Consider the following 16,232-nt stretch of genomic DNA (forward strand, 5'->3'; position numbering starts at 1 on the left):
AGGGTTCGAACGATACTATCGATTTCAGTAGGCATCGATACTGAGGGTATAAAAATGAGTACTTTAATACTCGATACCTTGTTTGGTGATTTTACTCGATACTTTGTAAAGTACTCGTATTATCGAATACTTTTTAAAAAACAAACTTTTTAATTTTTTTTTTTCATTGGCAACCCAATTTTCTTTGCTTAGTAGAAATAGTATACTGCAATCCGAATCGAATTTTCGAACTTTCGAAATTCGTAACAATGGCATGCCTAAAAATGAACGAGTAAGCTTTTTTGCGTAATTTTGTACGAAAACAATTCTGTGTCGGAGGCGAAATAAAAGATGTAAATCGATGTGTCGAAAGGCGACATATAAAAAACGCACGCAAAGAAGAAATGTCTGGCAACACCAGCAAAGTTTTGAGACGATTTTGCGACGACTGCTAGAAAGGGGTGCTCACAGTTTGATGCTAAAGATGTCTCCAAATGTAGACTTCTACATTTTCAGACACAATTTGGAACGAACTGTGAACACCCCAATTAAGTTTGTTTCCTTTCATTGAACACACCACCTTTAATACTGGTTCACATATAAGTAGATTATCCTCATTTTCAAACTTAACACCCTAATCTGTAATTAGAAAAAGAGATGGCCATATAAAATTCGTCCCTTGTTAATCTGTAATTATAAAATAATCTCAGATTTAACCGATAACTTTTCGGTGTCCATCCTAGTTTTATCGATTGTTTTTGCGAAGAAGAGGAGAAATGGTAAATGTAAAAGTAAACAAAAATGGACGCTAGCAACGAAAAGACGTTTGTAAAAGTATTTTTAATATAATTTTAAGTAAAAATATATTTATATTGATTAATATAGCAGAAAAACGTGATCACGGTGGCAAAGAGAAAAAACATAACTTTTGGTTGAGAATAACAAACCCAAAAATTTTGACGGCTAATAATCTGAGATTTACCTGTGTAAACGGGGTGATTAAAAAACGAGCTTTGATATATTATTTATATGTGAACATACTGTTAGGGACACTCAAACAGACGCGGCATTGGAAGTGCGCATCTGTTTGAGTGCCCCTTTAATCTGTATATGTCATCACTGCTAGCTACAGACAACTAGCCTGGGGTTCTATTCTGTAACTGTGAGAAAATGTAGTGTACACCGAGTGCAAAACTCACAACCAAAAACTCACCGACTAAAATTCAGTGAGTTTTTCAGAAGAGAAGTGTATACAATTTTGACAGTTAAAACTCATTCTCACACATGCTGAATCGCACAACGAGGAAGTTTACACAATTTTGACAGCTAAAACTCATTCTCAACCTTCCTGAATCTCAAAATGAAGAGTGCACACAATTTTCAGTGTATACTTGGAAACAGAATACAGAATAGAGCCTCTGTTCCCGTACTCCAGGATTTAGTCTGAAATAGTCGTATGTCGTTTCTTTTCACATATTTATTATATATTTTTCAAACAATTTCTCACTAAATCATGGAGTGCGGGAACAGGCTAATATTATCGTTCCTTTTTGATGTTGAAGCTGTCGGATGTGGTACTGGCACGATTGGTATATTTGTACAGTATTGTACATTTTGGCAGTCGCAGAGTGGTGTTCTTTAGAAATTTGAGTTCAGCTCAATAAAAGAATTTCCAAACAACACTACTCTATAACTGCCAGAATGTACAAATCTGTACAAATGTACCAATCATGTAACACTGCCTTAAGAATTTCATCTATTCACCAATTTGATATGTGATTTTAGTTAAGTATGCAAATGAATTCAACTGTTACTGAGTATAAAAGCTTTATTTTCACTCTGTATTTTATATAAAAACCTAAAAATAGTAATAAAAATCGTCAACGATCTCAATTAAAAATTCAAACTATTATTTTAATTTTAGAATTAGAAGTTTTATTGAAGATTGATACTTAAAATTTTAGGGAATTTTGGTGATAAATTTCTTCTGAACGCCGCGGCAGCATGTAGTCTTTTGCACAACATAAACCAAATAAGTTAAAGTTTAATGGCTTTATTCATAAAAAATAAAGTAGGTTTAAAGAGCTTAATAAAATTACATTTTCATACATTTTTCAGTTTATAAACATAAATAAACTTTTTTATGAACAAGGCCATAAAACTTTACTCAAAGTTCACGAAAATGCAGAATTTTTAGAAACATTTTGGGTATGCAGTTTTGTAACCTATTCAACTTTACGTGTAGCCTACTACCGTTGTCTTTTAATTCAAACTTGCACATAATTATACAAAATTGAGTAGGCTACAAAAATGCATACCCACAAAGTTTACAAAAATTAATAAAATTTGAGATTCGTGAAAGGCATTTGATTCTAAAATCGAAGACCCCAACCCGCGCCCACTTATAGTTTTTAAGTAATTTGTTGTTAAAGTTGCGAAATTCACCAGATATGTTGATACAAATTGCATCGATTTTATCATCTTAAAGTGCATGAAATATGTAAATGTGACTTAAATGTAAGCACTTTCAATGCACATGACCATTTTCTTTTAAGTAATATGCTATTTTTGTTAATTTAACCACGATAAAACATATATAAAAGTAGTGAAGTAGTAAACATGCGAGGGTTGCAACCATGATACAAAAAAGAAGGTAGTTTGAATAAACAACTTTTGACGGATAATACAATTTTTTTAAATTTCATAAATTTTGAGTATTATCAACGGCCTTACCACTTTGATAATATTAAAACAATAAATCGGGGTATTTTCCTTCCCATATTTATACCTATGTAATATTTCAAATCAAAAACCATTGTCAGTGCTTTTACTTACATAGCTCGCACTATTTTTATTAAAAATATATAAAATATAGACTATTAAAAATACTTCATCGTAATTGTTCTTTTTATTTTATGATAAAACCACGCGCACATTATGCTGTTAGTTTTTCGTTTTCTTATTTTGAATGCAATCTTGCGATATAAAAATCTAATTCTAAAGAATGTTCTTCCCAAATAAAACCTTTTTATATTTTGGTTAAAATTTACTTTTAAATCTCTCATCAGATTTTACAAAAAATTAGGCTTTGTGATTAGCGTATCACCAATAGCTTTCACATATTTTGAATTCAAAGTTTCTAATGTATGCAAAAAACCTAAAGTCGGCTTGAACAGACTGCCCTCTGATAAAAAATTAACATATCGTCGTATGAAGTACAAAACACTGTATCAACAAAATGCAAAACTGCGTATGTGAGGTTGCATAAATTATTTTGTACTGAGTAAACAAAGCCATATTTCGAAATCGTTCTCTTTTTTACAAAGCAATCGCATTTCTGTTTAGTATATTTCAGGGCGAATGGATAAGGCTTGAGCCAAGAGCTTGTGTGAGCAAATCCAATTTTTGGCAAAAAATGTCGGTTACGCGGTTTTGCAGAACGACGATACGCGGTTTTGTACTTTAAACGACGATACGTAAGGATAATTTTTATCACTTTCTTCATGCGTTCTGAAACTTAGTCGTCAACCCCATTTTCGAAATTATGTAGCCGGCATAATTTTCAAGTCCATCATATTCCATATCTTTGAATGTACTGATAAAATCTTCTGCTTTAAAAAAAATATTTCTTCTAGTGATCAGGTAGCATGAATTTGATGAAATGTCATAATTTTATTAAAAGTCAAATGGTTAACAACAACAACGAATGTCATCAAATGGAACTACCTTCTTTTTTGTATCATGGTTGCAACTGAACACGGAAGTTGGCGCTGTCAGACGATTTATCATCACAATTTTTACTTTCGTCCACAGTATTTTTGCGTAGGATTCCTTTCTGCGAAGGCGGCTTTTGGCCGCGCTATAGGATTATAACCCTTACCAAATAAAATTCTCCTTTGGGTGTGCACCAACTGGGGCTACCTTGGGAGCCTTGGGAAAGGATGAGGCAACTAGAATTCCCTTTCTGTGTGGTAAACCTGGGGCTGCCGCCCCAGTGATGTCTATTATGGTGACTGGTTACCCTTTTTTAGGTTTATTTTATTTTTTTTATAGAACCGCAGGCGATCACGCGATTTTTTATTCCTAATTTTCCTTTTTTAGATATTTTATATTATAAAAAATATCGATGCAGGCGTAAATATTTGATATTTTAATATTGTTTATTAAAAAATGCAAAAAATATGGATTATTATTATGTATTTTCCAAAGAAAAACATACATTTCTGTTTAAAAAAAATGCCCATTATTGAGATATTTTAGAGGTTGTTATATAAAAAGCACATATTCAAACCTACCCTTATGTTGTGGAGGTCAATATGAAATATAAGTTGGGTATTTTACTGTCCCTAATTTTCGAACATGAACCCTTCTGAACGAAAGACACAAGATCACGCCTTCCCGAAAGAAAGAAAAAAGTTACTTTCTAGCTGTCGAAATCTCGACGCCATCTTTGTTGTAAAGGCTGGTATGCAGCTCACAAGAAAACGGTCAAGAAAAAAATTGCCATTATTTCTTGTGTGTGTCCATGGAATTTTGACAACTGATACTTCACCAGCCTGTTGTCTTTGCGAAAGCGGGTTCGTCAGCTGAGCGTTTGTTTACATCACAAGCACCACTATTTTACACTTTTATTCAAGTAAAGAAGAGTTAATTCAACATGACAACACATTTTAAAGCATTTTGTTGCATCATTTTACCTAAATTGTGCGTTTAAAGTGGCTGACAATAATTTTGGCTAATTTTGGTTTTCGTTGGTTTGTTTGCTTTGTTTACTTTTCGCTCGTCTTCCAGTGAAACAAGATGGCGTGGAACCCGCTAAAAAAATCGACTTTTTTCACTCTCTTGTTCTTACGTGATCTTGTGTCTTTCGTTCATGGGAACGAGCATATATTTCTGTTGCAAACCTGGGTTGCCTTGTGCTCTTTTTTCACAAAAAACTTTAGGAAACCGTAGTAGAAAGCGTAGTAAATTTCTTAAGAACTGCGTACTGCCTTAAGCCCTGTATGCAGCTCTCAAGAAAACGGTCAAGAAAAAGGTGCCATTATTTCGTGTGTGTGTCCAAGGAATTTTGACATTTTTGATACCTCACAGGCTGTTGCCTCAAGCTGAAATTAGTCGAGAACGCAGAACGTATACTTAAACGCAGTCTGTATACGCAGAATTTTGTCGATTACTGGAGCCCTCAGTGTTGCTTACTATACTGTTGCCACTCTTCAATGCCTTTTCATAAACTTACCCTTTCAACCACAATTTTTCGTGCTATAATAGATTGTAACTAAATATAAACTACTTAGTTTTCAACAAAAACCTTATTTAATAGTAAATTTCAAATATTTTAAACATATTTCGAATAGGAACTTATAACTTTTTTACCATCTGCAAAACTGACGAAGTGGCAAGCATCTAAAGAAGGAGAAATCAGCTGACACGGAAAAATCTAAATTCCGCAGATTTCTCCGATACGCGCTACAACTACAGAAAAATTCTGCGGTGTTGAGTTTTCATTTACATGGCGCTTTGGTAAGACAGATCGTGTCAGCTGACTCGGGTTTACGTACCGGTAGGTTTACGTTCTTGACTAATTTCAGCTTCACTCTTTCCTCAAGAAGTAATGGAACGGGCATATATTTCTGTTGCAAACCTGGGTTGCCTTGTGCTCTTTTTTCACAAAAAACTTTAGAAAACCGTAGTAGAAAGCGTAGTAAATTTCTTAAGAACTGCGTGCTGCCGTAAGGAAATTTGACTCAAGAAAATTTCTTAGCCATTTCTTGTACGTCATTTTATATGGAGTTTTTGCTTTTCTTGAGAGCTGCATACAGGCCTTTAAGGAAATTTGACTCAAGAAAATTGCTTAGCCATTTCTTGTACGTCATTTTATATGGAGTTTTTGCTTTTCTTGAGAGCTGCATACAGGCCTTTAGCCATTTCTTGTACGTCATTTTATATGGAGTTTTTGCTTTTCTTGATAGCTGAATACTGGCCTTAAGTCCTGTATGCAGCTCTCAAGAAAACGGTCAAGAAAAAAATGCCATTATTTCGCGTGTGTGTCCAAGGAATTTTCACATTTTTGATACTTCACAGCCTGTTGCCTCACTCTTTCCTCAAGAAATAATGGAAGGGGCATATATTTCTGTTGCAAACCTGGGTTGCCTTGTGCTCTTTTTCACAAAAAAACTTTAGAAAACCGTAATAGAAAGCGTAGTAAATTTCTTAAGAACTGCGTACTGCCGTAAGGAAATTTGGCTCAAGAAAATGTCTTAGCCATTTCTTGTACGTCATTTTATATCGAGTTTTTGCTTTCTTAAGAGCTGCATACAGGCCTTAAAGGAAATTTGACTCAAGAAAATTTCTTTGCCATTTCTTGTACGTAATTTTATATGGAGTTTTTGCTTTTCTTGAGAGGTGCATACAGGCCTTTAGCCATTTCTTGTACGTTATTTTATATGGAGTTCTTGCTTTTTTTGAGAGCTGCATACTGGCCTTAAGCCCTGTATGCAGCTCTCAAGAAAACGGTCAAGAAAAAATTGCCATTATTTCGCGTGTGTGTCCAAGGAATTTTGACATTTTTGGTACTTCACAGCCTGTTACCTCACTCTTTCCTCAAGAAATAATAGAACGGTCATATATTTCTGTTGCAAACCAGGGTTGCCTTGTGCTCTTTTTTCACAAAAAACTTAAGATAACCGTAGTAGAAAGCCTAGTAAATTTCTGAAGAACTGCGTACTGCCTTAAGGAAATTTGACTCAAGAAAATTTCTTAGCCATTTCTTATACGTCATTTTATATGGAGTTTTTGCGTTTCTTGAGAGCTGCATACAGGCCTTTAAGAAGTAAACAACGAAGAGAACAAAAAAAAACGCGTAATTGTTGAACGCATGAATAATCATTTTTACTATGCAAATTCTTCTATAAATCATGCCGTTGGGTTAAATTATTCTTTACCTTATGTGTGCACAGGTTGTCACAAGCGAAAATTAAGAAAATTGCAGTAAAAAGTCACCACCAAATTTTAAACAACGAACAAATGTTAATAAACGGCTAATGTCAAAGTCGTCCAATTTTTTTCCTAAATGCGATTATTACGGGCTACTAAGAAGAAGGCGTGATCTTGTATTTCGACATTTCTCTCTTTTGAACTGCGACTAAAATGTCAACTCTTAACCCTATACTATTCAAAATTATATTTATTTTTAATATAAATTTTCAATTGTGAGCTGTGCGACTGATTTTAAATACATGATAAAATAAAAAGGAATTACGGGCGGTATGTTGTGTTTGTGAGCAAGGACAACAAACTTGTGCGTTATTGTAAAACTCCGAAGTATCAATGCTTCATTAGGAGACTCTCTCGTGTGCGCGAAGACCATTTTAGTGCCAGTGACTTTATTTGTTGCCCATCGCAGCCGGGTATTTCTAAGCGGACGCGTTTGTTCCCAGGTGCAGGAATTATTATACCGAATATGAAGACAAAATCTGCCACTCATATACATACATCGATAGACCAAACTTCAAATGGTGGTCTAATAAAACCTAAACCGGAATTCGTTGTTGACATAAAGAAACTGAAATTAATTTTTAATAAATTTAATGGAAAGGAAATTTCGAATTGCAAAAAATTAATAGCTTAATTATTGAAGTTAAGTTCTCATGTAAATTTAGAATAATCAAACCTTTTTTTAAATGTCTAATATACTTTAAAATTAAGTATTTGAATAAAAAAGTAAATGCTTAAAAATATTGGGCTAGTAAAAGCAAGAAAATTGCCAAAATGGATTTATAAATAAGTGTGCTTCACTTAGTATGTAATTTTGTGTAAGTATGCATTTCCACGTTTACATTAAAACGAAAGTGCAATACCTAAAATTAAGCTGATTCTAATGAGATTTTAAAAATTTTCATGTATAAAAAAACTTTCATTTCAAAGATATTAGCCCGCAGTTATAGTCAAAATAAAGTCGACTCTTAAGATAAAAGCCGCTTCTTTTGACAGATATCCCATTGAAAGTTATGTCAATAAGCTGCTTTTAACTTTAGGAGTCGACTTTATTTTGACTATAGCTGCGGGCCGTTGTGTTTTATCAAATATGGTAAATGCATAACAAAGGGTTAATTTCTTTGTTTACATTTTTTGACATTACAGTCAGCTATGAGAGAGCTCAACTGAATTGTCACTTCTACCTTTTTGAATATGCCTTGGGTAATACAGCCATTTTCATTTGTTTGCTTCTTTACTTTGTTGAAGAAAAGTAGTGAAATGGTTAAACGCGTTTTATATTGTGGCGTATACTGCGGCAACGCGTAGCGAACTACGAGAAATAGGCAGAATGTTCGACGAATGACGTAGAATGTTCCACACAAGGCGCATCAATACAAGGTGGTGTTGATTGATCAGCTGATTGGATATTTTTGTCTCTACACTAGCACAGGAGAATGTCATCCAAGACGAAGCGGCGCAACTTTAGGATGTTAACAAAAGAAAATGATGAAAATTATCTCCTATTCCCTTTCGTTTTGACATCCTCCTGTACCAAAAAGCAATAACAAAATACACGGGACTTTTACTTATATGCAATCAACACCACCTTGTATGGATGCGCCTTGGTTCCACAAAGAGAAACGTCAAGTTGGATGAACACTGCGAACAGCGAGAGAAAGAGAATGAGCCAAGAATGATAGAATACAAGATTGCGCCGTCCTGGGCGTTGACATTTGTGTACCACAAGTAAACAAAGAATATAGCGAAAAGAAGAACGAGTTGAAACTGCCAAAGCTGTTTACTTTACAGCGAAGAACGTGTTTTAATTTTGCTAAATGCAAAAATATTGCATTTATCACCGAATCTATTAGAGAACAGTGAACATTTTAGTGCACTCCATTGCTTTGCAATTGAGGCTGCTTCAGCAAACGTTTTAGTGCACTCCATTGCTTTGCAATTGAGGCTGCTACAGAAAACTGCAGCAGCATCTCTGCGGGATTTATTAGTTAACTTGCTAATGGAGGCTGCGTGGAGCAGAAACAAAATCATTGTGAGGAAATGCTTTTAAAATAATAATAGAGAAACATTTCGGGAACAACTTTGCCGTGCCCTATGTACACAAAATGCAGCGACTCGTCCCAGCGCTACACTTGCATCTAGGCTTCCTGCATCTTGACGGCTGTCGCAATTAACACACAGCACTTCATAGTATTAGTTTTTACGCAGTCCTCAACTCAAAAATCACTCACAAATTGCAAATTGACACAATTTAAACTGATTTTTCACTAATAATTCATATTTCTCTTTCGCTGATTTGTAAACAAAGGTTTATTTACAAGTTACCACGACTGTCAAAATCGGCAAAACCAAAGTAGCGGTACCACTGACGGCGCCACCTTTGTTCGCTGCACCGTGAGAATGAGCGATAAACTTCAGAACGTTCTAGAGTTGCCATAAGTGCGAGCGCAGGTATATAAGAGCAACGACACAGCGGAGTTGAGTTAGTTACGAGATACAAGTCAGCAAGCTACAAGTAATGCAGCGTTTTTGCTGCATTTAAAATGCAACATTTAGCACTTTCGAACATATGTTTTCGAAGAGTGTTCATGCTATCGCATTTAGCAAATGTACATTGACGCGAGTTCGAAATCGTATGCTTTTGTACAAACAGCCGTGTTCCAGTCGCTTATTCAGATCCGTATCTATTACGATAAATTCTCACGGAAAAGATAATGTCCAAAAATCCCTACTGAAAAGGAAAAAATAAATTCTAAACCGAAAATTCAATACAAAAACTTGAATTATTTTAACTATAACCAAACATTTGTTTGTGTATATATTCATTTGTCGGTGCTGTCAATTATAATTTCCACACTTAATTAGGAAACAAAACAAACAGAGTTGATCACAAATTAATCCAGATTTCTATCAGCATCATATAGATGTTTAATTTGCGTAACTTTTCTTTATCCAAATAATGTAAAATAATAAATGAAATCTCGATCGGCGATCACTGAAACGCAGCTAGCGACTGTATACTCGAAAAAGCAATGTTGCCACTTCTTCTCATTAAACCATGTTCGAATCGTGGAAATTTTGGAAGATCACAGGGTTGGTTTTAGTATTTAGATTCTAAATGCAAAAATGGAGTTGCATTTAGTTGCATTTAGGTGACGAATTTTGTATGGATAAATGTACATTTAGAGTAGCATTTAGAGCTAAATGCGCTAAATGTGCTTTTACGCGTAAGCAAAAACAGCCCATAAAGTGAGCAGAGAAGTGAGTTGCGAATAAGCAAGCTATAAGTTTAATTGTGTTAACAAGTTTAGTAAAGCGTTGTTATTGCTTTCACAAGCATTGTAAAGTGTTTCTACTGTATTAGCAAGTATTGTAAATTGTTTGTTGTATAATAAAGTTAATTGTACTACAATTTGGTCATTGTTAGCATTTATTTAACAATCCAGCGATACGAGCCGGAAGGTATTTGGGAAATCCCTCAAGGTTTCGAGGATAATTGTAACAATATTGTTAAAAATAAAATAGAATGTATTTATTGTAAACAAATCATACGTGAACTTTAAAAAGATCGTGCACTTATGCAAGTACAAGTGATAGCAGCACTTTTTATATGAGAATATGCTAATGGAAGTGCAAAAAATTTAAATAACAAATTACTTAAATATAGTATTAAAAAAGTGAAAATAGGGAGAATTTATGTAAACATATCTGTGTCTGGTGAAAATTCGTTATAGTTTTGCTAAAACACACACCTGTCGATGTACACTAAAGTCAACCGTAACCGACCGTACCCAAAAGGTATCTGCACGATTGGAAATTCTTTAGATGGTGTGAATACCGTCAATTGTGTCTTTAGTAGTCTGGCAGGGCATATTATCACAGAGGGCTCAATTCGCCATCCAAATCCTCTGTTTCGGCACTATCCAAAATGCAACCATGCGGTGTGAAAAGTGACATAAATAGCAAAAAAGCAATGGAAAGCCATTAACTTTGACAGTTGAAAATTGTTCGTTAAGTGTTGTGCATCGGCCAATATTTCTCTGGGTTTTTGGTTGCAAAGTGGTATAGTGAATTAAACAAAAAAGTTATTTATTAAATACGAAAACTAAAATGCAATTAGAAAGGAAAAAGTCATACAAAAGCCAGATACGGACTAGAAATAAACATTGTTTGCAAAAAGACACGTCCAGTGATACAAATAAACAGTCATCGGTACGTTGTTTATCATCTTCAGGCGCTCCATTAGCCCCAACGCTCTTGTTGCCATCCATACTGCTGCTTGAAAAAAGTGAAAAATCAATGCTTCATCATTTATTATGTTGCCCGGATGCACTTCAATCTCGACGTAGCAATCACAGTGCATCCAATCGTTCCCGTGTGCATTCAAAAGTGCAAAGCCTTCCTATACTCGTGTTATCTATAATTGCTATATATGAATGCTTTTCTTTTGGCATCTGTGCAGAAATCAAAAGTAAAAGTGGTTTATTGAGTGGATCATTAGAAACATCAGGGGGCGATCTGGTACCTAGAATTATCGAAAATGTTCCTAGCGAAAGCAAGAGCAATGCATCTGTGGCGCAATACTCAGATTCAGCACAACTTAAGTAAGTGGATGTATATTTATATTGTAAACAATTATGTATAGAATGGTTGCATTGAAATCAAAATAATAAATGTTATCCCATTTAATTTAATGTTGCAAGATTCATTCCTATTAAGCAAACACCAAAACGAGATGCTACTTGTGCGCATGTCACTTGGCGCATTGCCAATAATGAAATATAATTATTTTATCGTTTGTTGACAAATTCGCTATAATTATTTTTTTAAATTAATTAATATTCCTCTATTAGTTTTAGGATTACGTTCGTTTACAGAACGTTAGGCATTTGATCTTTGGTTTTAATATTTAAGGCATCGATAGAAGCTAAAGTGCGGTTAGACATGGCAATCCAAGCACTTTTTCCAAGTCTTTTGCTGCCCAAATGCCAAATCGAAACTACTTTCCCGTGTAAACAGCCTGAAAGTCCGGAGAAACTTTCCTTTATGGCTGATCGTTGTGTGCGTGCTGCGGAGGAGAGGGGGCGTTGCACTTCCCACACCCCATTTTAGGGAGCCATGAACTGCAGTTTTCAAAAACGTAACTCCCAACTGCCGAGGCCCCAGGGAGCCCTTACAAAAATGAGCAAAAATCACAATTTTTACTTGCGTTTTCGCTTGTTTCCGAGTAGATGAAGGCACTAACTTGAGCCTTTCCGTGTTGCGGAACTAGAGTAGGGCCGCTTAGGGTTTATAACCCTTATTCTTTATTTAAAATTAGTACAATAACACTTAGTCTTTTGAAGTACAACAGCAATATATGTAACTTAACAGATTTAGAGGTAATATTAATACTATTAATGCAGGAAATAAAACAAAAGATGTACAAACTAAAAATTATGGACTAGATAAAAACTTAAATATTAAGAAGGTTCATCAACTATGTAGACGAGAAATATATATGGAGGGAACTTTTAAAGTTGCTTTTGTTGAGTTTGGTTTTAACGGCATGAGGAATAGAATTTCAAATACGAATAGCGTTAATGAAAAACAGTCTGGCAGGGTTTTTAAAGTTGTATGAGGGCAGAATTAAGTCAGAAGAACGTTCCGACTTTGGAAAAATAAGTTTGTCATACAGATAACGTGGGGTTCTCATATGTATAAGTTTATAGACGAAAATGCAGTTCCTGGCTTTTAGGTAGTCTGAGATGTATGGTCAAATTTCTGTAATCCATACACATACCGGGTAACATAATTAAATTGAATGCCAATTTTGGGAGCAGAATTAGAGTCAAGCATACTATATACCAACTCAGAGTATGTAATTATCGGTAAGATTAATTGTAGGGCAAGTTTATGCCTAGTACTAACTGGAGTGAAAGATGCAGATTGCCTGAGGTACCTAAGAGTCCCATAAACTTTGTTTACAACAGAGTTAGTATGATCTATACAGCTAAGAGAGGAGTTGATGACAAATCCCAAGTTAGTAACTTTACTGACCAGCTTTTAAGAACAATTGTTTAAACGGAGAGCTGGAATGTTATCATAATTAAATTTTCTCTTATGCACGGGTAAAACATATGATTTCTTTGGATTTAGGCAGAGTCAGTTTTGAGTGGTCCAGCGGGAGATAGAGTCTATATCATTGTTTAAATTAGCCGCAACCGTATCTATGTCATCAAAGGAACAAGATAAATAAAGCTGAATATCGTCAGCATACGCATGCATTGTTGCAAAGTTACACGTTAAGAAAATGTCATTTACAAAGATACTAAATAGCAAAGGACCTAAGATAGATCCTTGGGGAGCACCACATTTCAAGGATTTAATCTGCGAGGTTACAGACCCAATTTTCACTCGTTGAGACCGGCAATTTAAGTAGCTCTTCATGAAGCTGATTCACCAAAACCGAAATAAAATTCGAGCTTGGAGCAAAGCAGGGAAAGGTCAACTGAGTCAAACGCTTTTGAAAAATCAAGCAAACATAAAAGAGATAATTCTCCTTTGTCAGTAGAATGTTTTTTTCTGTGTTGCCAAAGAAGAGGGGCTCTACACGGTTTGCACAGAACACCTTTCTTTTGTCAAGTGTCATCCTTTGCCAACGTGTACATGTGGTAAATAAAGACGTAATAAGCGAAACAAAAGTGACCATATAGCTTTGTAAGCAGCAGTTGATGGTGTACAACATATTTTTTTTTTATAGAATTAGTTAATATTGAATAATAAAAGTAAATTTAAGAAAAGTGTGATCCTTTATAAAAAAAATTAAAAGTGTAATAGCAACTCAAATTATTGGAATCGCTTTCGAGAAATGATTTCAACATTCTCGGACTGCACCAGCAAATTATAAGTAGCTGTTAAGTAGCTGTTAGACGTGGCAAGTGCAAGTCGTTTTCAAAGGTCTGCCAAATTAAAGAATTTCCAACAGAGGATGCAGGAGCAGTTACACCTTGCATGTCAAGTGGCTTTCGAAAGCAGTTTTTGTGTCTGAAAATCAAAGTTTTGTCTGTTTACTAGAGCAGGAGAGACATCGATGCATCGATGTTTTTATATGAGCTGCTAACATCGATGTTTTTGCGAATTGCAAACCTACATTTATTTGGCGCGTAAAAAGGTAAAATTAAGCAATTATTCATAAGCCAGCAAAAATCTTAATAATATTTAAAAGATGTTTAAAAACGTACCTCATTTACAGGAGCGAGAAAACTGTTTTCTGGGCATGAATCACGTATGACGACAATCGTCTGAACGATATCGTGTCGAGATTGTCTTGCTTCATAGAAATCAAAAATTGTTTGATCGTTTGTGCGATATCGTCAACTCGATTCCAGTTTTGCTTCACGTAACAGTAACAGTAACACGTAACACCAACACAAAGACATTCCCACGACAGCCGGTTCTACGTACCGGAATGACTCGGGGGGGTTTTACCCGACCAAGGGCTGTTGTTTCGGCGATCTAACCCGGTTTAGGTCGGCGAAGTATCTCAGAAGTTGTTCGTCCATAGGGCTACATTCGCTACGTTTTCTCCTACTCAGGGCTGGCATCGAGTCAAACCCAGGGCCAGAAAGCTACACCTACTGTATGCCAGAGACGACTACACCACAACTCCACCTCTGTCAAGTGCAATGCTTGCGAGGGGTGGTGTCACCTCAGAGTCTGCTCAGGACTACGGACTCATCGGCAGTGGACCACGTTGTATGTGGCCCCCTGCTGCTCAAACAGAGCAGCCACCACGGCAAACCTCAGTCCACCAGAGCAGCCTCACACAGTCACCACAGCACAATAACATAATAACTCCACAGACCATACCACAGCCACGACAGACCATAGAACACACACAGCCGCACCACCACCCACACGCCGCCGCCAACAACTCCTGGTTCCTCCTACAATCTGCACGGTATGTCAGACCAGGATATTCCGTAATGTGACATCAGTCAAGTGCAACACCTGCCTTGGCTGGTGCCTTTTTAGGGCATGCTCAGGTCTGCGTCACACGCGAGACTGGACGAGGAACTTCGAGGCCCCGTGTTGCGCTGCTCGGTCGCAGACCGCAACTGCGACGCCTTCCGCCACCACCACAGGGCGGCAACCATGACAGCAGCGCACACAGCCAACGGCAGTAAGAACACACACATCCCTTACACCCCACATCACAACACGTCTCCTGAACCACATGAAGCTCCTTCAATTTAACTGTAACGGGCTACAGAGCAAGATTGAGGAGATAACCGTCTTTATGTGTCGGCATGGTATATTGATAGCTGCGGTCCAAGAGACGATGCTGCACAGCAATTCAACATTTTTGAATTGTGCCGGGTACAACATGCACCGTCGAGATCGCGAGCGAGATAATGGTGGTGGCTTAGCGTTCATCACGCACCACATCGTCTTATCGAAGTAGACATCGACCGCAGGGATACCACCCTAGAATGTCAGGGCATTGCTATCCGGTCAGGCGATGTCGAGCTCGAAATATTTAACATATACATACCCCCTGTCACCTGCTGCCCGGCAGGATATCACCCTGATATAGGTGCGCTCCTCAGAGGTGAAAACCGTATGCCCATCACGATATTTGGCATTCAAGCCTGTCAAACGATCGTAGGGGAACAGAATTGGCTGAGCAGATAGACGATTCGACATTCTGCACAATGAACGACGACGCACCCACCAGGATTATGGGTAACTGCAGCAGCTCGCCAGACATCACCATAGTCAGCGCTGGTCTGATAAACAGCATAACATGGCGACCTATGCTGACTTTAGCATCAGACCATCTACCCATAGTCATCTCGACAGATAAACCAACCGACTTTGCCTCCGCTAAACACCGGACCTGTATCAACTTCTATAAAACTGATTGGAAAGGTTACGTGGAGTTTACTGAAAACACCTTCACTGCGCTTCCCACACCAACCGACGTCCATCTCGGTGAACGCAAGTTCCGCAGGGCTGTCACTGCTGCTGCAGCTCGCTTCATACCGGCAGGATGTATTACGGACCTACGTCCAAACTTCCCTGCCGAAGCGGCTGTTCTAGCCGATGAGCGTGATAGCCTACGTCAGGCCGATCCCGGAGATCCCCGTATCAGGGATCTCAACGCGGAGATTCGGCAACTTGTAAACGTACATAAGCGGAAGAAGTGGGAGGAGCATCTGAAGACTTGTAACTTCGCCTCTGGTGTGAGTAAGCTTTGGTCAACCGTGAGGTCACTG

At 36.9% G+C, this 16,232-nt stretch overlaps 1 protein-coding gene across 1 annotated transcript in view; it reads left to right on the plus strand.

The window, feature by feature from the left end:
• Positions 1-10,954: 10,954 nt before the first annotated feature.
• The window catches only part of LOC118735400 (metal transporter CNNM4), a gene marked incomplete at its 3' end in the record, with an annotated part of 111,337 nt that continues 106,059 nt past the window's right edge, over positions 10,955-16,232 (plus strand). Inside the window, 1 exon segment of the mRNA XM_036465122.1 lies at positions 10,955-11,576. Coding sequence (XP_036321015.1) covers positions 11,083-11,576 — 494 coding nt within the window.

The sequence above is a fragment of the Rhagoletis pomonella genome, unplaced genomic scaffold, assembly GCF_013731165.1.
Source record: "Rhagoletis pomonella isolate Grant_MI unplaced genomic scaffold, Rhpom_1.0 Rhpom_scaffold_00003, whole genome shotgun sequence".
NCBI classification, from domain to species: domain Eukaryota; kingdom Metazoa; phylum Arthropoda; class Insecta; order Diptera; family Tephritidae; genus Rhagoletis; species Rhagoletis pomonella.